Source organism: Octopus bimaculoides, chromosome 8 (assembly GCF_001194135.2).
Source record: "Octopus bimaculoides isolate UCB-OBI-ISO-001 chromosome 8, ASM119413v2, whole genome shotgun sequence".
Taxonomy (NCBI): domain Eukaryota; kingdom Metazoa; phylum Mollusca; class Cephalopoda; order Octopoda; family Octopodidae; genus Octopus; species Octopus bimaculoides.
In genome coordinates this window covers 67,256,710-67,277,612 of record NC_068988.1, presented here as the reverse complement: position 1 = coordinate 67,277,612, position 20,903 = coordinate 67,256,710, and the positions used below count along the sequence as shown (strand labels likewise).

The following is a 20,903-nucleotide window of genomic DNA, read 5'->3' as shown; positions in this document are numbered from 1 at the left end:
TGTTTAAGTTGGTGAATGCTGAAATAATCCTTCACTTCATTTGATGGTTGGTGTTACACGGTATTTTGTTGGTCTCTCGCACAACTGCGCCCCACATATAGTAATTAAGGAGGCTGCAGTCTGCAGAGTTAAGTGGCCAGATGTTAAGGGTGATGCGGTCGCAGAAATTGTCTGACAACTTTTACTGTGTTGTCCCGCTTGTACGGCATGGTGCAGAGTCCTGTTTCCAGACATAGCGTCTTCCAGCAGCCACCCTCTTAACTCAGGGCATCACTACCTCCTCCAGACACTTGATGTAGGCCTCCGTATTGAGACTGAGGATGTGTGGAAAGGTAAATGGAGGCATAACATCACCATTACTAGTGATCATTCCAAACACCATGATGTTCACTGGATGTTTTATTTTATCATTCTCGATACATGTCCTCAGATTGATACCCAAACACTCTGAAATGTTCATATTGGAGCTTCCGGCATGAATGCCAAGCAGGACCGCATGTCGTTTGCAAATTTCTGGCAGAGTGAATGGCGTCATGGTGCTATTTTTCTCACAAACGGTGCCCAACTGACCCTACTATACTGTGTAGTGGATAAAACTAAAAAGAAACAAAGTGCATGGACGAAATTAAAAATATAAAATGGCGACAATTTACCCACCCCACCCTGTATATTCTAGCATGGAAACGTTCTACATATTGTTCTGAGATTTCAATTTTCCTTTTTATACTTCAAAGAAAACAATGATAAATGCCGTCCAATTCATGCCAAGATACTGATATAGTCTTTAAAAGCTGACGCGAAAACAACATATAAGTCTCACGACTAAAAGGAACTTTAAGAGCAATTCATAGTTTAAAATTCATTATTTGAAATAATCATATACCTGCAGAAGGTCACCCACGGACTAAAATGGCTCCTTACCATTTGGCTTATTTCTTAGTCTTCAATTATTATTCTATTTACATCATAGCTGTGTGTCTTACGGAGGCAGTGATCTTGTGAGAAAAGTAAAGTGAGCGGCCAGGTCCCAATGTTTATTAAAATTGAAATAATTTTGAGCACTTACAATTTGTTCATCATGGTGAAGAATGTAGAATTAAATGTATGCCAATTCTGTTTTTATTCTCATTTAGTAAAGATGATGGGGTCGGAAAATAATCTCTAATACCTTAGTGATGGGTGTTAGGATGTGTTAGTTGAATAAGTAATGTATTATGCAAAGACCGGGAAACATTTCCATCTGATTGAAATTGATTGGCAATCTTTCAAAGGTGTCCATGCTGGCAAAGCTAAATACGGAACGGGTAGCACGATAGTGAAAGCTTAAAATGTGTTAATGTAACGTTTCTCAAAGAAAGACACCGACAGCTTTCGTTGGTTTGTGAGGGTTTAGAATATGAAGGATAAATGTCCATGTTTAATAAGATTAAGACGATTTTAAACATTTTAAAAGTTGTCAAAAATGATAGCAAAAAGAAAGATGAATGATATGAACAGATCTTTTCGCCTGCCATTAATATATAGAACGCTACAAAAATTAAAATTTGGAAAAGATTTGTTGCTTTTTTTTTTGTTTTTGTTTTTTCAGATCCTTAAATTCTGTTTTATTACATTGGGAATTCCAAGAAAAATATCCAAATCAAGATGTCAAAAACTTAAATTTGACAAGGGCACAGAAATTTTGAAGTGCTGTCATTCTGGGGAAATCGTAATCTCTGTAGTTGAAGACGTAGGAATCAGAAGAAATTCCTAAAAATGATGAAAACGTGTGGGTGGCTACTCGATACACACACACACACACACACACACACACACACATGCGTGTATATGTATGCATATATATGTGTGTGTGTGTATGTGTGCGTGTGCGTGTGTGTGCGTGCGTGCATACATACAATATAGAGACAAATAGGAACACAAATAGATAGATAGGTATAAGTTATAAACATTATATATACACAAATGTATATATATTTATTTATTTATATAGAGTATATACATATTTAATGTTTGAATTACAGGAAACTATTTAAAGGCATTTAAAGCTAAGTTCTGCTGGTAGCTAAAGCTACTGCAATGTTAAAAACCCTTGCGTATTTTAAACACGGTGCTAAATATGCAAAGATTTTCACTGCTTAGACAAAACTCTAGTTATTTATTTATTTATTTATAGTTTTCATTTATATAGATTACGTACATATTTAATGTTTAAAGTATAGGAAACTATTTAAAGGCATAGCTAACTTGACTTCATCCACTGGTGGCTAAAGAGTTGAGTAGCAATGAGAAAATTAACCATCTGCTAATCAAATGCTCCTTCTTTCGCCGACTAGAGCAATTTTGAACTGATATCACGTGTTATAGCTATGTACTTACTGAATTCGTGTATTTGTTTGGATTTCTAACCTGTATTCTGTTGTAGATTGCGCTGAGATATCTCTGGATAACCTTAGCGGAAATGAGGCTACGAGACATTCTTTTATAAGGGCATCATCAACCTAATTCTTATAATTGGCTTTAATCCGTTGGTGAGACATTTTAAGCGTGTTTTCCCAGAAAACTGTAAGTTCAAATGATCGTTTTGCGCTCCAGCGATATCTGGTTGGAGCGATATGATCGCCACTACATCTGGCAAGGTGTGTCTACACTTTAGATTCACTTGCATCTCTCAGTCCCATATTTGGTGTAAAATAAGTGAGAGACCCTTCATAAATGTATTTGCTTTAGGATTTATAACCTTCCTTTAGGAATCTGAAAACATTTGGTGCTTACGATTGTCCCTTGACGGACTTACCCGTCTTCCATTACGTCAATCCATTTGGCAATTTTGTTAAGGCCATGTGGCGCCTCTGTTTTACATCACCATTCCTCAAGCGATCTAGAAATTCCGGTCAAAATGTGGTCCATGGGACAAAGAATTACTCCACACTTCTTGCCGTATAGGTGTTCCTATCTGCCCGAGATTTGAAGTTTATGTTTAATTGCCAATTTTTCTGCAACGGTACGAATGAGGAAATGGCAACTTATGAACAGTTTACGAGAGGTATATCCATAGCAGACTTCGTCCCATCGCTTTATCACACTTAATCCATTGTCCCTGGAACGCGGAGACTACAATTTTTATATGGTGACTATCTCTGTTGAATCTTGGATCATCTGTACCATGAGTTTGCTCTTGCTCCTGCTATTAGTATTTTGCTACTCCTTTCCAAATGCTTTTGCCTACAATTTCCAGCCATTCATAAGAGAATACGCCAATAATACCCTGCTACCAATTATAGCCTTGTTTTAATCTGTAATCACTCGTTCTCATTACGAAAGTGGTGACTCAGTGAGAAAATTGCTGGCTCACCTTACCTTCGTAGCATTGAAGTTTTCCATCAGGGACGTATTAAGTAAGAAGATCTCAGATTTTTGCTGTACAGGTTGAATTAAACGCCAGACACTTTCTTGCAAATTTACTGCACAATCTTTCAATTACCTTGACATCAGCCATGCCGAAGTCATAAAACATGAATTGCCAGTGTAATTTATGTTTGATACTAAAAACACCACACTTTAAACCTTACAATTAGCTGGATTTTGTCACTGACACCAAATCTGTTACGCAATTGAGTCTAGGTATATTTGACATTAACGTTGTCTTTCAGAATACTACTATAGTTCTTGCTAAAGCATGGGATTCCATTTCCTTGAAGTGTTGAAATATTGTGTTACAGAAAACAAGAAAGAAAAAAGGGATCCCTCTAAGATGACTTTCTAATAATTTACATGTGTAACCTTATGGTGACCTTTCCCAACGAACTCAAGATCTGCTGTGCTCCTAAAATTTGTGGTGTTGTGATAATTACATTTCATCCATCAACTCCCTACAAACTGAGAACCTTATATTTATCAGTGGTCTTTGTTCCTCTAGACTGCTTTCTTCGCACATCGAGTAGGAGGTCAGCTGCGACTCTCGATCTATTACCATAATGTATTTTGCAAGTCTGTACCAGTTGCCAGTGAAAGTTATGTCACAGTGAAGCTCTTCTTTACTGTGACATCTATGTGTGATATCACTGTATGTGTATTTGTGTGTGTGCGTGTGGGTGCGCGTGTTTGTGTGTGTATGCATGTATGTATTATATATGTAGGTAGGTAGGTAGGTAGGTAGGTATACATGAGTACACGCACAATACTGTGGGTGGAAGTGATTCAAGAGTGTGTTTACGAGTATTTCGTACACAAGAAATGATTTGCAGCAACATAATGTTGTTAGTTTTTTTATATATATATATATATTTTACTTGAGCGATAATTCTGCGAAAATTTTATGACGAATAGTTTTTCTAAAGTTTTCTTTTTCATTTCAAAGTTAATAATTTCACAATTTTCTTTCAATTCGCCGTAAATGTCTTGTCAATGCAGCTAGCGGCAAACAGCTATACAATATAACGAAAAGTTTCTCATAGAGAGTAAATAGAAATATGAAAGCTAAAGAATATGATATTTTGGTATTCTTTCTTAAAAGGATTAATGGAACTTGAAATACGAACTGGCAATTAATATCGGATATTAAAATGGTTTAGGACATAAAATTGATGTGAAATATGACCGCTTTCGGCATTGTGTCGATTTTAGGATAATACATTTATTTATCAAATCTTTGATGCTGCTATTTACGGAGACATATGTTTCAAAAAAATAGTGATATTGCTTAAAGCTTTCATTTCATTATAATTCATTCACTAGATTTTAATGATCACACTGTACTATTTCTCTTATATAAATTATTTTACAACCCTTCTGAAATTATTAACATACCCATGTCATTCATAACTATGTAATTATGCATTTACACACTGTTTTTTGGTATTTCGATATATTATGACTGTTGTTGTATCTAAATCCCTACTTTTTCTGGCATTATATCGTTATTATAATTCGAATATTTACAAAACTTCAGAAGTTTGTGTATGTGTTTCATTCGTATTCAGTTTTAAGGTGAAATAATGCGAATGAATGAATTAAATCACAAGAATCAACGATGATTTGATATTTAAAAAAAGTGCAAAAATATTGGTACAAGGGGTCAGCTGAATGCATCGAGCTGGCAGAATCGTTAGCAGGCTGAGGAAAATGCATAGCGGCATTTCGCCAATCTTTACGTTCTGAGTTCAAATTCTGTCGAGGTCGACACTACTTTCATCACTTCGGGGTCGATAACATAAGTACCAGTTGAGCACTGGGAATGATATAATCGATTTACCCCTCCTCCAGAATTGTGTGGCCTTGTGTCAAATTTTGAAAGCAATATTTACTGAATGAGAAAAGCGATGAGCTGTGAGCTGGTAGAAACGTAAGCACGCCGGTAAAATAATTAGCTGTTGTTTGCCCGTCTTTACGTTGAGTTAATATATTTTCAACCAAAGTTGACCTAGCCTTCCATCCCTTCGGGGACGATAAAATAAGTACCGGTTAAGTACTGAGGTCGATGTAAACGACTTACTCTCTCTCGTGAAATTACTCGCCTTGGGCCGAAATTTGAAAGCAATATTTTCCGAATCAGAGACCGCGTAGAATGATGCTTGTTATGATTTCTTGATACGTTAATGAAAGCGGTTCAAAGATGTTTCTATGGTTGTTATAAGAAAGAAATTACTAACTCCAATATCATTCAAGAGAATGGTTATTTAGCAGAATAGATAACAGAGCATTAATTTAAAAGGCCATTTATTTAAAAGTATATTAAACGAAATCCTTATTTAACAGATTTCTAATGTAGGAGAACATTTATTTAATGTTCAAAATTGATTAACAAATAACTGAATTAACAAATCAGTTATTTGACAATTTTATTTATTATAACTACTATTTTATGTTTGAATTAACAAATCAATTATGTAACAGAACCGTTGTTATTTAACAATATATCTAATATAAAAGTTATTTAACTAGCAATTATCAGAACAGCTATTTTACAGATGTTTCTTTTACCTCAAAGTTATTTAACTGGAGGGCTATATAACGGAGCAGTCATTCAATACAAATGTTGTTTAAAAGAAAATTTAGTTAAGAAAATAATTTAGAAAACCATGTATTTACCAGAACATTTATTGAGTTAAATAGTAATTTAATAGAACAGATATTTAACTGTAAGAACAGTTATTTAAATAGCAAAATAGGAACACTTTCGATAAAAAAACTAAATACATGAGTCATTATTAGATTTGTATCATTCCGGGATATTTTTCCCCAACATTCTAAGCCAATTGAGCGAGCAGGAGAGCAATCGCACAGCTTGCAACAAGTCACAAGAGGAAATGACCTTGTCTGTAATTTAGTGCGAGACAAATTATAACAACAGAACCACTGTTCTCATAGCTATAATACCGTTTTTTTATACAAAGGTATATAGTTCAGATCGTGCTATTATTGCAAAATATGCCATAGAAAATTGGCCCGATTTATAGACACAGTTCAATAAGTGAGCTTAGTTTATTATTCCGTATTATAGGTTTTGTCCTCCACTGTGTACATTATATTGACTAAAATCAGTTATACGTCCCCATAGAAAAGATAATTTCTAAATTGTACATATAATAAGAAATTTTGTTCAAATGAATTTCGTTATGTCTGAGCCATAAAGGCAGTTTAAATATTTGGTGATAACATTAAAGAGAAACGCTGTAACACACTTATGTTGTTTAACACCATGATGAATGACTAGCAGATCAATTGGAACTACTGTCTGCTCAAATGAGATCAATAATTATTTAATAAATGCGATAAATCTTCAAAACTAATGTTTGTGACTAAAGTTGACAATGTCACGTAAACTGCTTTAATTAGAATCTGATCGATGTTCATACAGTTTGCCTTACAGAATCTGATTACAATATAATTTTCATATTGTCGATATCTCTCTCTCTCTCTCTCTCTCTCTCTCTCTCTCTCTCTCTCTCTCTCTCTCTCTCTCTCCGTCTCTCTCTTCTTCTCGCACTTCCGCTCAGAGTAGTGTCTGCCTATTTGATGTTTCAGTTAGCTTGTCACAGCTAATAACGTAAATTATAAAGTTGCAAAATAAACACCAATTAAAAATACATAATTTAATATTTTTCAAAAAGAATCTGCAAATGTTCTCCTATACAAACATAAAAAGTGCTACAGACTCTCTCTCTGTCTCTCTCTCTCTCTCTCTCTCTCACTCTCTTTCTCACTCACTCACTCACTCTCGATGATTTGCCTGTTTATTTTTAACTGGGCCTGGTAGATTCGAACGCAAAGTATGCTAGTTGTTGTTACGCACATCATAGGAGAACAACTTCACTGCTTTCAGAAGACACTCGACTTACTGGTTTGGGGACACTAGTGCTTCAACATGGTGCTTCACGGGATTTGGGGATGCTAGTGCCTCGACATTAGGATGCATTAAGAGAAATAAGCAAGTCAATGTTTAATAACCGATGTTTACACACTTTTAACTAGTCTCACAATCCACTACCACCTGTAATTATTATTCACAGCAATTTATATCCTGTTACATATACGCAATAATTACATTTTTTCTCAGATTACTATACTAAATTTGTTTAGCGTCGCTGATGATGATGGCTAATTATATGTTAATTGAAGTTGTTGATTAATAATTGGATCTATCCTTGTGGCCTATTAGAAATAGCAACTGAATCTTACAAACTACCATAATCTGAATACTTATAATTTTAGATGCATTGTGACTGGAAAGAAGACAGGCGTATTGAACTGGATCTAAAGAACAAGAAGTACTAGGAAGCCAAGGACAGCATTTTAAAGATTTAATTTTTTCATTTATCAGACAATATGAGAGGCCTGCACGAAAGCCCCCTACGTGGACACTATACAGGCTTGAAATAAGTTAAATCTTACTATCACAGACTACATCAGCAAAAACGGACAGATGCATTAAATAGTTTAGTGACTTTCACTACTTTATGTCAATTGAACAGAGACTAAATAAGAATAAAACAAAACCCTAAAAATAAACTAAAATTATCCTGTGTGCATGAGACATTTACGAGAAATCTATCATTTGCGAGACATTTATCTATATATTTATCTAAATATTTATCTAAATATTTTTTGATATTTTCATTCACCTGTTTTCAAATATTTGGCTTTTTTCTCCTATTTTTCTCCTAAATATTTATTATATTTCACAAAACATTTTAAATTTACTACAGGATTTACGAGGAAATTGTTTCGATGTTTTATGCAAACTCTATCATGCAGAGTTTACATAAAATTTGCTTTGGAGTTTGTCTTTTTATTCAGACGAATTTCAAAATAACCTTAAATCTACATTTGAATTTGCAATCTATACTGGATTCCTATTAGTATATAATTTCACATGCTGTAATTCTCAACTTTTGAATATGCTAGTAAATCATGACAAGTCAAGTCATTCCCTAAGCATTTCTACCATCAGAGCACCAACATGATTTTACTGATCCCTTCTCCCTTCTCTATTCTCAGTTTTGGACTCTCGACCAGTGCGATTTACAATAAAATACTGGTACAACTTCTATCCAATATGTATCCATGTTCTTCGCAAGCGATATCTAGTGTTCACTCTCTGCGACCTCATGCGACACTTAAAGATGTTGGTTTGTAATATCGCTGAATAATCATGCATATTAGACGCTCATCAAGGGCTGTTGTGATCAATTTCGCCTGTCAATCACTGAGCCATTTATTGTCTATTTACTTGTATCATATCATAAGTTCCTGTGGAAGGAAACCTCAAGGAATCAGTATTAATGAAATTGCACATCAATTTATTACTCAAGTCAACTATTTACTATTTAAGTCGTTGTTTAGCACTAAGTTATGTATAAATAAGTACATTGCTGACTCTCCCAAGTCACAGCCATGGGTCTAATTCTTATAAAGGGATGAACTTAAATAAAGTCTCCAAAGGCCCGCTGAGTTACTATTTCATTTTATCTATCTTAAAGAATAACAAAAAGCTAAGGTGACTGTGACTTGAATACAGAGCGCGACAACCAACTTCTCTGTTGGTTCTGTAGTACTTGCACTTATTCATGACTATACAGGTATGATGTTATTTGGCCACATATAACTCTGTCACCATTTTACAAGACTTTATTGTAAGCTGAAAAATACTCCATTTCGAAATAGAGAAATATCTTCTGATTACAGATTTTAGTTCTCGTCAAAATGTCTACAGCGATTGCAATCTAATATAAAGAAACAATGTTTAACAATTATAATTTATCGCAAGTAATTTCTTTTCACTTCTGAAAGGGGAAAATATATGAAAGATTGTGTTGAAAGTAGTGAACTGTGGATTTGTTTTTATCTGACCACTTTCCAAAATTCAATCTTTCTTCAGAATACAAATACCAAATTGCAATGTCAATTTCCTTAAAGTTTTTCATTAGCCAGTTGGATTAATGTTTTCCAAATGTCTGCATAAATATTCATCAATACTGACATATTTTACATTATATATTCATTAATATTTTTCTGCAATAGAACAGTATCTGCTGTTGTTCTTTAAAAGAGATAAATTCCTGCTTTAAACTATTCTGTGTGATTTACCAGCCTTTCTCGCTTCAAAATTCATCCGTGACTTTAAGTTTTATTGGTGTTCGTCTCATCAATTTCTATTATCATATAAAATTATTGAGATTTAGTTACAACAGACGTTATTTTTTGCTTTTTCTTTAAAAGTATTGTTGCTAATATGTATTGATTTAGTGAAGTGTCGCATTATTAGCCTTATATGAGGACAGTAAATAAAAATAAACGTTTAGTTAGCGAGAGCGCCGTGTAATGACGAGCTTCCTGAATCTGCTCACTGCTCAGACACTTTGCGTTATCTTCAATAAACCCAATAAATCCAAATATCCCTGGGTGTTTGACGAAATAACTTTTTACACATCGCCCTGATACTTGGGTATATTCAACAGACTCTTTGTCGTTTAAATATTTCATACAGCATTGTGGTTTGAAATTTCTTATTTACTTTTAGCTAACCCTCTCGAAAACCCCAGTATGGGAAAAAAGGAATATTAATAGTATTTAAAAATCGTCGAAACTCTGTATCTTTCAGGCCTCTATACTAAATTCAGTTGTATTTCTGACAGTTCTGTTCTGTTAGCAGGGTTAGTCGTTCTCTTGTGTATAAATGTGCAGTTTAGCTGCTGAATATTTTATTATCTATATTCGATTATTTCGGAGGTTTTCCCATTTGTATTTATACACACGTTATTAATTGACAAACGGAAATGGTGAATTAAAAGGACTTTCACTCAGTAACAGCATGAGGGATTTGTAGGGAGCCCCATAACATTATACACTACATCGAAACTACTGAATTTTATTTGAAAACATTTAAAATTTTAGTTGTAAATTTTCTTTCGGTGAATATGAAAACGACGTGGAATAACCTTTACTGTTCATAAGAATTTGCTCAGATTCACATATAAAATTTTATAATAGAGGAAAAATTTTAATTTAGACCTAAGTTACGTCGTACGCACATTCCTAGTATTAGGAAGAAGTAGTGAATTTTCCTCGCAGAAAAAATAATCATCTTATTCTGTTGACAGACTGCACAACAACAAAAAGAAAATTTGAATAAAAAACATTGAGGAAGCTATGCAGTGATTTCACAAAAATAATAACCAAATTATTTCAAAGGAAATAATTTTCACGACTGGCAAATTGTGTTAGTGAAAAAAATACTTTCAATTAGAATTAATGTTTATGCAATTATTTATGTTTACATAGACTGGTCATAAACACCAAACTATATTAGTTAAATGATCGATCATGTTCAACTAAACATAAACACATATTGCTTCTTGTAAATCACTACATAAACACAAGAAGAAATATACATAAGTTTGCATTACATTCCGAACACTCACATACGTATAGAAAAGGCCTCAAACTCACAATACTCAGCATCAATTCATTTGCACATGCAAGCTCACACATATACTCGGTCATACTCACACGCTGTGAAAATTTCCCTTCATAGACTTGTCAGCATGTTCAAAAATCTTCACTTGTATCTAAACACACACATCAGTTTCTCCATCAAAAGATGGTAACACCTGGTCTTTATATTTCGAAATCTCCTCTGCGTCGGGTCACATGCTTTAAGTGTCAAGTCACATTTTTTACGTTTTGAGTTCGACCCCCACCGTGATCAACTCTGCTTTTCATCTTTCCGTTGTCGATAAAATAAAGCAATAGCCATCAACTACAGTTGGAGTATTCGACTACCTACTCCCCATTCGACTGCTTGCCGTATGCCAAATTTTAAAATAACTATTAATATCGGAATGTTTGTTCTGACTCCTTACATTTCGAGTTCAAAACCCTGCCGCAGTCAATTGTTCGTTGCTTTTCATGAACTGCGGTCCATAAAATAAAGTATCATTCAAGTACTGGAGTACCCGCCGTATAAAATTCGAGGTTGTACGTCTACGTTAGAAACGACTATTGCTGTTACTGGTTAGGTACTTGTGGCTTTGAGAAGGTGCATGGCTTAATGGTTAGAGTATTCGGCTAAGGATTGTAAGACCGTGGGTTCAATTTTGAGTAGTATCGCCTATCTTTCAAGACATTTTACTTCATGTCGATTAAGTCCACTCAGCTGGCAAAACTGAGTTTTACCCGTAATTCAAAGTGCCAGCCTTGTCATATTCTGTGTAACCCTGAATCTCCATTATAATCGAATTAAAGTTACTCATCTCTGTGGAGTACTCTGCCACTTGCAAGTTAATTTCAACAACAGTATCGTATCGACTGGGAAACTCGTTGTTTTAACTGACGGGAGCCAGATCCTTTTTTTCTTTTTTTACTCCTCGCTTTGCTGATCACAAATTTTGTTCTTTTACATTAAACTGTTTATTCATTTGCTATACTACGTTCAATATAAAATGTATGCAGTCAGTGAAAGATTTAGAATATTATAGATTTTGCCACTATTATTATTTTCAGAAAACATATATGTTATACCAGACAATTTTTCATTGGATTTATTATTGAAATTTAAGTTGTATTTCTCAGAATTATTAATAAGTTCTCTTTGAATTTTGTTTATCTAAAAACATTTCTTCAAAAAATATTCTGTTTTTTTTTTAATGATACTGTAAGATATTTACATATATTTAGCTGACGTTTCTATAAGTAATTAATATATTCTGTGTTCGTATGTACGATGAGTCTTCAGACCGATTTCGACGAGACATGACTGCTGTTTTAATAGGTTGGGTAACGATATGAAAGCTCTTATATTTGCAATACGACTTTCCTTCTGAACGTTTGTAGTGCAGACGATGAAACTTAATCAATTCTTTTTTGTTAAATTATTTTAGTCACATTCATTTAGCATTTCAGAGAAATATCTTAACAAAAATTTCTTTATACATTAATTTAACAGTAAATCGTATGTTTTTTTTTAAATATGCTTATTCACAATTAACAATTTGTATACAAACATAAAGTGTATACATTTTGAAATCCTTCTAAGCTGCGGTATCCGACACGAAAAAGTACTTCTTACAGGTGTGTAGTATTAAAAACACGGGGAAATAGCAGCAGGAAAGGGTCGATCAGCATTATGGTGATATTGCTAGATCTGAATGATTGCATGTTAGCTTCATCAGTAGCAAATATACACGCCGCACCATGTCAAGCAAACATCGGCTGATATAGATAAACACTGTTTGATAGGTCATTGATGTTGCATTTAGCAGGTGGGTTGAAGAAAATTTCATTATTAGTGAGGGGAAAATTATTCGTTCAAAATTAGCGATTTGTATACGTACTTGAATTATCTTGAAAGACATTTGAATTTCAATTTTCATCTTGAGAAATCCGGACCTAGCATGTTCACCAAAAATGTTGGGCGACCTTCGCCTGCTGTTAATACTTTTCTGTGTTTTTAACAGTATAAGAGGTACATTATGAAGATGAATACCGCCATTTAGAAAGTTTTCAACAGTTAAAGTATGAATAAGGATCGTGAATATTGAACTAATACTGCTTCCGTATATGATAATGAATATTTATTCAGCCTGCCGGTGAAATGTGACGTAGTCACCATTCAAACACTATTTAACTATATCAGATAGCAAACGATGTTCGCTTGACATAAGGTGATGTCAGTATTTGCTACTGATGAAGTGAACAAGCAGATATCCGTATCCAACAACTTATCAGCATGGGGAAATTTGAGTAGTAGGAGGTCACCTGCTGGAGATATTCTGTGTTTTTAACACTATAAGTCTAATACAGAAACTTTCTTCAGATGAATACGCAGTTTTGAAGCACTTTGAAATATATACACTTAAAGTATACATACAGTTCTCTTATTCTGAAATAATACTTCTTCCGTCGAAAATAATAAATATTTATTCATGGTAAGAAATATTTTCTAACTTGTTTTTCAATTTTACAATTCTTGTATATCAACAATACTTACGTGCAAAATAATTGCAAACAGTGGAACTAAATGTTTTGCTGACAGAAAGCTTTTGTGAAATAGATTATTCACCTCAAAATTAAATAGCTTCAAGTGGTAGAACGAACTGTATTTAATACAGTGAATAAGTCTACAGTAGTATTAACGTGTAACTAACACATGGTTTTATAAAATTTGTTGTGATTTGCATTATTATTTTTTCATCTAATTTTCGTGCAGTCGATTGTAGTATTAGAGAGCCATCATTTTAGGTTGCGTGCGAGGGAAAATAAACTGTAGCCACAAATAGAACACAATCTTTCCTTTTTCTTATGTTGCGTATGTGACTTCAACGACCAAATTGAGTAACTTCAATGATAGTTAATTTCGTCGCTTCAGTTGTGGATAACGTGTGACGGACGGACAGAAGGACAAATGGACAGATATATACGACGCTTTTATTATCATTATTATTATTATTATTATTATCATTATTATTATTATTATTATTATTATTATTATTATTATTATTATTGTTATTGTTATTATTAATCTGTAGTTTTATTTTTATAGCGTGCTTTCACTTCACTACCGAGCACAGCTCTGTGTGCTTGGGTATGTGCTGTGGTTTGCTGTGATGCTCTTATGGTTACTGTATTGAAAGTGTTTTGCGTAGGATGTATGTTATATATATATACTTGTAAGTCCTGGTGTTTTTGTTATGTATGTGTCTGAATATTTTTTTTATCCTACCTAATACACCCACTATGATAGGAATTGTTTCTGTTCTTAGATACCACATTCGAGCTATCTCTATTTCCTGATCTTTGCATTTTGAAAGTTTCTCCATTTCTTTCAGAGAAACGTTGTCCTCTGCTGGTATTGATACATCAATTAGAAAGCATTTTTTTCTTCATTATCTCTGACAACTATATCTGGCCTATTGGGCTTAATTTCTCTATCTGTGTGTATTGACATATCCCATGGTACGGCTGCTTTCTCATTTTACTGGCGTGTGTCTATACCATCTTTTTTCTTTTGTTATTCCATAGCGTTGGCATAGCTTCCAGTATATGTAGGTCCCAAATCCACCCAAGCACTTATTCTCTGTCTACCTAGTACTTATTCTATCGGTCCCTTATGCCGAACTGCTAAGTTACGGGTTGGTAAGCGAGGTACTTACCACACAGCCACTCTTGCGCCTGTATACGTTGTATATATAAACTTTCTATGTTAGATTTTTGGCGTTGCATCCTAGATCCTGTCATTATTTGTCTTGTTTTTCTGTCTGTTTTGGTTAGTTCATTTAGTGTCCAGTTAAGGATATTGTAGCTGTAACTTATAACTTGGGTGGCTAGAGTGTTAATGACTATTATCTTGTTTTTAGCATTGAGCTCTGTTTTCAATATTGATCTAACTCGTCTATAGTAATATTCTTTCTTTATTTTCTCTTTTATTTCTGTGTGTTGTATCGTATCTAGTTCATTATTATTATTATTATTATTATTATTATCATTATTATTATTATTATTATTATTATTATTATTATTATTATTAATAATAATATTAATAATAATATTATTATTATTATTATTATTAAAGCGGAACGCTGCCAGACAAAAGTACACCGGACAAAAGACATTTTGTTTGCCTTTACGTTTTGATGGCACATTCTTCCAAGGCTAATGTGCCTCTTTCATCGTTTCGGGTTCGTTGGAATAAGCATCATTTGGACCCTTGATTCAATGTAGTCAACAAGCACCTTCCTTAAAATTTAAAGCCTTGTGTCTATAGTAGTAAACATATTAATAAGGCGGCGAGCTGGCAGAATAGTTAGCACGCCGGGCAAAATGCTTGGCAGCACTTTGTTCGTGGTTACGTTCCAAGTTCAAATTACTTTGCCTTTCTTCCTTTCAGAGTCAGCAAATTAAGTACCATTGAAGTAATCAACTAGTCTCTTCCCCATAAATTTCAGACCTTGTTCCCATATTAGAAAGGATTATTATCAATATCATTATCGTTATTGATGTTATTTCTGCTGCTACTAGTGTTGTTCATATCGCCGCTTCGCTATTGTTGCTGCTGCTGTTGTTGTTGTTATTATGGGATGAGAGACATCAAGGGATAGAGTTGAGTGTGTACTCTCTATCAGTATATGTTTTACACTATTTAAAAGTAAATGTAAATTTTAGTTGGAAAATACGTTCTACTTCTGTAATTTATGCAAATAATTGCCTATTGTGTGTATCGTTACGTATATCTAATTTTAAAATCAGGATGATATGCGTATGTAAATCAGTCTGTATATGTGTGTATGCCTCTGTGTGTGTGAGTGTGTGTGTGTGTGTGTGTGTGTGTGTGTGTGTGTGTGTGTGTGTGTGTGTGTGTGTGTGTGTGTGTGTGTGTGTGTGTGTGTGTGTGTGCACGCACGAATTTTTCTCCTTCTATGTAAATGCCTATATAATTATATGCACAAGTATCTATGCTCCGCATCTCTGCCAACAGTGTTGACTGGAAGAAAATAAAGCGTAGAGAAGGTGTCAATATAAAAAACGCAACCCAAGAAGTAATATAGGTAATAGAAGACAGAACACACGGGTTTAGGCATGAAATGGTTTAAATATGAACCAGAGAGCTGGCAGTACTACAAAGGGAAACGAGTGATATTGACGAGAGAAATTTGCCATTTTTATGCCGAAGAAAAGATTGTGAGTAAAGCAGTTAGATTAGAGAAGTGCAACGCACCGAGGAGACTGGGGTCAGTTGAGAAAAAATTTAATATCGTCCAAATTGTTGGAGAAAATATAACCAGCGAGGTTTCGACTTCGCTTGAGTTTCTTGTATGAAGCATTTTCTACCCGCTAGTTTGAGACATAAAGGCTGAAGATTAGTGATTATCATGGGTGTCAATGTTATGAATAACTGGTGCATATTCTACTGTATGCACATAATCCCTTGCAGAAAATGGTTAGTAGCTTAACCATATCCTAAGTACCCTTGCCTATCCACTAAAGCAGTGATGCAATAAGGATTAGCTTGATGTTACATATTGCTTTGATGACCAAGGACCGGAAAAGACAATGCTGGAGCATTGATGGTAGAAAGCTACACCCTAGACTCTCACATCGTGTCACTGATTGGTAGGAGTAAGTGGATTTATAAGAGCTCATATTTGCAAGAATGAGGCAAGAATGAGGCAACCCTGCAACCTTCTCGTGTGGTCTGGCTTGTTGAAGTAACAGTACCTTACACACATTATGTACAGGCACATTAAATACAGGCCGTTAAGTACAGACCTAAAACATGAGAAACAAGTATTTGAACACTACTTCCTATTGAGATCGAATGAGGGTGTGTAGCAGAATCACAAATTCACTCCCCTTCTGGCATTGAACTTAGGCAGTGATTTCGGCGAACCTAAAGAAAGAAAAAGGATTTATCATTCCTATGGCAGCGGCTTGTGAAACATGAGCCAATTTTTTTTTAAATCCTAAAGACAGTAATGAAGCAAAATATTCGATGTATGCTCAGATTAATTACAAATGCATGACGCAGAGAAAAAGCGAAACTGGGCGTTCTCCGGTAACATGAATACTATTCAATGCTGTTGTTGGGTGCTATATATTTTCCAACGCTGTTTTTATCACCATTGAACAAATGATGGAATGATAGAGATAATATCTTGCATGCAGCATACATACAATTGCATTTGTGTGTGTGTGTGTATGTGTGTGTGTGTGTGTGCGTGTGTGTGTGTGTGTGTGTGTGTGTGTGTGTGTGTGTGAGCGTGTGTGCGTGCCAGTGGAAAGTAAGATACTGAGAGTAAATAAAATGCTTTTTTGCTGTGAACTGTCTACTCAATATTGACATAGTGGTTATGAATAGTAGTTTAGTAATGGCACATTTATTACCTTGGAAACACTTTTATTCTCGAATGCCACACGTCAATATATATGTATTTATCCTTAGCGCTCGCGCGCATGTAAGTGTATGCGTGTATGTGTGTGTGTATTTATTCTAGTTGTATATATTTATTCTCTTTTCTTTCAATCAGGACAATCATAAAGACCATAAATTCATTTCGTACCATGTGATAGATTTAACGTTCCAACTGTTATTGTTAATCGTATTTTATTATTGCTGTTCCTTTAAAAAAAATACAAAAAATACTTGCGTGATTGCCAGAAGTAGGCCTACTGTTGAAATAATCTATATATCGGTTTGCAATCTTGCTGATATCATATTATATTCGATATTTGCTATCAGGGAAATAATGTTTTCGAAATTCTGTTATCAGCTTCGTTGTGATACATTTGTAAAAGCTGTTGATTTTGATTAATATAAACAATTCATGAACAAAATCTCTTAAATGGATATATAGAAGTACAACCTATATCCTTAAATGTTATGAATAAAATATAAATAAATTTCTAACGTTTATTCTCTTTATATGAGGAATGAATTTCAAGAGAATAAATTCCATTGAATGCCACTTTTAATTGTGAAGGATGTGTAGAGTGAGTTCTTTTGCGTGTCGGAGGTTGTGATATTGAGGGATGTAATAAACAATTCATAATAATCTCCTTGACATTGTAAAATTTTACAAATTTTTTATTACAGCCAATTTCTAATGTGCGAAACAAGTTTAAAATTTTCTTTATAAAACGAGTCCCTAAATATCTGCATTTCAAATATCCATGTGAAAATCAGAGATTTTATGCCATATTTGTGTTTTAGGCATGGACAAAATATGCATTAGACAATATATGCATTTTACATGAATATATATATATGTGTGTATAAGTGTGTGTATTCATGTGTGTGTGTGTGTGTGTGTGTGTGTGTGTGTGTGTGTGAGAGAGAGAGAGAGAGAGTCCATGTGTGCATGTTTATGTGTGTGCGCGTGCTAAGCGATATTTCAATATTACGTATACTCATAAATATTTTAAACAATCGCCTGTAAATATTGATTATTATACAAGTCAACTGTGATTTTTATCGCTGGAAATATTTTTCATTACAACATTCATTTATATGTGTATTTCGTAGGAACATATATATATGTATAATACGAGGGCGGTGATGTTATCGCTGGATCTTTTTTAATGGCTTTATCAGTGTGGGAGTGATTCAACTCATGATCTTTTGTAGAATCTCTGAATAGATTGTTCTTGGCACTCCATCGCTTACGACGTCGAGGGTTTCACTTGATCAATGGGACAGCCTCTTCGTGAAATTAACGTGCAAGTGGCTGAGCACTCCACAGACACGTGTACCCTTAACGTAGTTCTCGGGGATATTCATCGTGACAGTGTGACAATGCTGACCCTTTGAAATACAGGTACAACAGAAACAGGAAGAGAGAGAGAAAGTTGTGGTGGAAGAGTACAGCAGGGTTCGCCAGCATCCCCTGCCTGCGCCTCCTGGTGCTTTAGGTGTTTTCGCTCAATACACACTCACAACGCCTGGTCTGGGAATCGAAACCGCGATCCTATGACCGCGAGTCCGCTGCCCTAACCACTGGGCCATTGCGCCTCCACTTCTGAATAGGTAACACACAGAAATAACATTATACACAGAGGCACATTTAAAATGCTAGCAAACCACTGAACTATTTTACAAGCCCTCTCAAATGCCGGCTTCTACACAAGTTTCGTTATCCAAATTTCAGTCCTATCCGTGGATAAGCCTACGGCTATTGTTGAAATCACTGTTTTTACTGTACGAGATAGTGAGTTGAAATAGGTAATCTTATAGTTGAGGAATGCACGACTTAACTACCAAGTTAAACATATTAGCAGAATCTTTGATCGAATGCTTCTGGAAACTCGGCCTTAGCTCATTCTGAATTCATGGTGCAAATATTCGGAAATGTTTTGCACAAGGATTTCAAAATCAGCCAAATCCGGCTTTGTCTTTCATCCATTCGTGTTTGATAAAATGTTCAAACGGAATTCGAATGGATTGGTAGGTTGAAAAGAAAGTCTACCTTTGCAATATTTGTTGCAGCATTTTATGTTCATTTGGTCAAATCCCACTATGGCCTCTTTGTTTGTTGGACGCAATCTGCCAACACTAGGCCCTTTCGACACAAGACCAAGTTCCATTATGTGGCTAGCTTTTAGACCAGTCCTATGGTTTAGTATACTATCTTCCTACCTGTCTTCGAGCACCTGCAATTAATCACATTCCCGCCTAATAAAATTCCGCTGGTGGAAATATTTCGGTTACTGACAAATTATATTTGAACTATTGTCTTTGCAGTAAAAACGCCAGTATGTACCCATGGTACCGTGCTAACGACACAGCCGAAAGCAACGAAAAGGCGCGAAAAGCATACGAAAGTCTGATGACTGTCTCTCTGAGAAAACCCACCAGCCCTGAGTACGAGAACTTCTCAAGAGAAGTAATTAGCAGAGCCAAAAGTGAGAGTCAGAATTTTACATACGGTGAAGATGAGGTACGTAAAAATTTTGTGTAATATATTTTTCTTCTTTTTGGTTTCTTCTGTTTTTTGGGGGTTTTTGCGATTTCTAATGCTCCAGAACTATTGGATGATGTCAGAATTTTTTTTAAATCATCGATTTTAACAAATTGAATGTGGACATTGAGAGATCTACAGATACAAATATTCCAATACATTATTCAATATTTTGGTGAATTAACAATAATTATTGATTGTAAATTACTGTCATTGTAAATCTCAATGCTGTCTTCTACACCACACAGTTGCACACGTACTCATATATGCGCATACATCCTCATACATATGCAGACAGATAGAAGCGGTAATTAAGTTCTTCGTGGAAATCAATCCAGCCAAAACTGAGTATCAAAACATTATTGTTTGTATAAACCTGTGTTTATGTACGTATATATATATATATATATATACATATATATATATATATATATAATTTCGATTAGAAGTTACGTTAGCTTCATGAAAGGATGGTGTCATCCTAGAAAATACTGGTTCAATACCTAATATCTTGGGAGAATTGATTTCCTGAAATGATAGATTTATATATGAAACCATGTGGTTTATATTCATATAAATGAAGTAAAAGAAAATGGAGATTGTGAAGTTAATAAATGCTTATTATCTACAATAAATCAATCGTTATCCCTTACAGCTGTTTCAATTAATACTCAATGAATTAATTAAGTATTACATCCATATGCACTGAGATTAATATCTTCAGAGAGAAATGATATACCCTTAGACGTTTATATGTGTGTTTATGGATTCATTATAGCAGACCACACGTATAAACCATCTCAGAATATATTTTCTCCCACTGAAGATAGTATGCTCTAATTAATTCACTGAGTATTAATTGAAATAACTTTAAGGGATAATGGTTGATCTGTTGTTGATAATAAACATTTATGTGTATATATATGCATATATATATATATATATATATATATATAT

General features: G+C 34.4%; 1 protein-coding gene across 1 annotated transcript in view; it reads left to right on the top strand.

The window, feature by feature from the left end:
* Positions 1–20,903, top strand: part of LOC106867808 (atrial natriuretic peptide receptor 1) — a 900,438-nt gene that overhangs the window by 346,958 nt on the left and 532,577 nt on the right. The window contains exon 3 of the mRNA XM_052970159.1: positions 19,730–19,925. Within this exon, the coding sequence (XP_052826119.1) occupies positions 19,730–19,925 (196 nt within the window). The remainder of the gene's footprint in view (positions 1–19,729; positions 19,926–20,903) is intronic.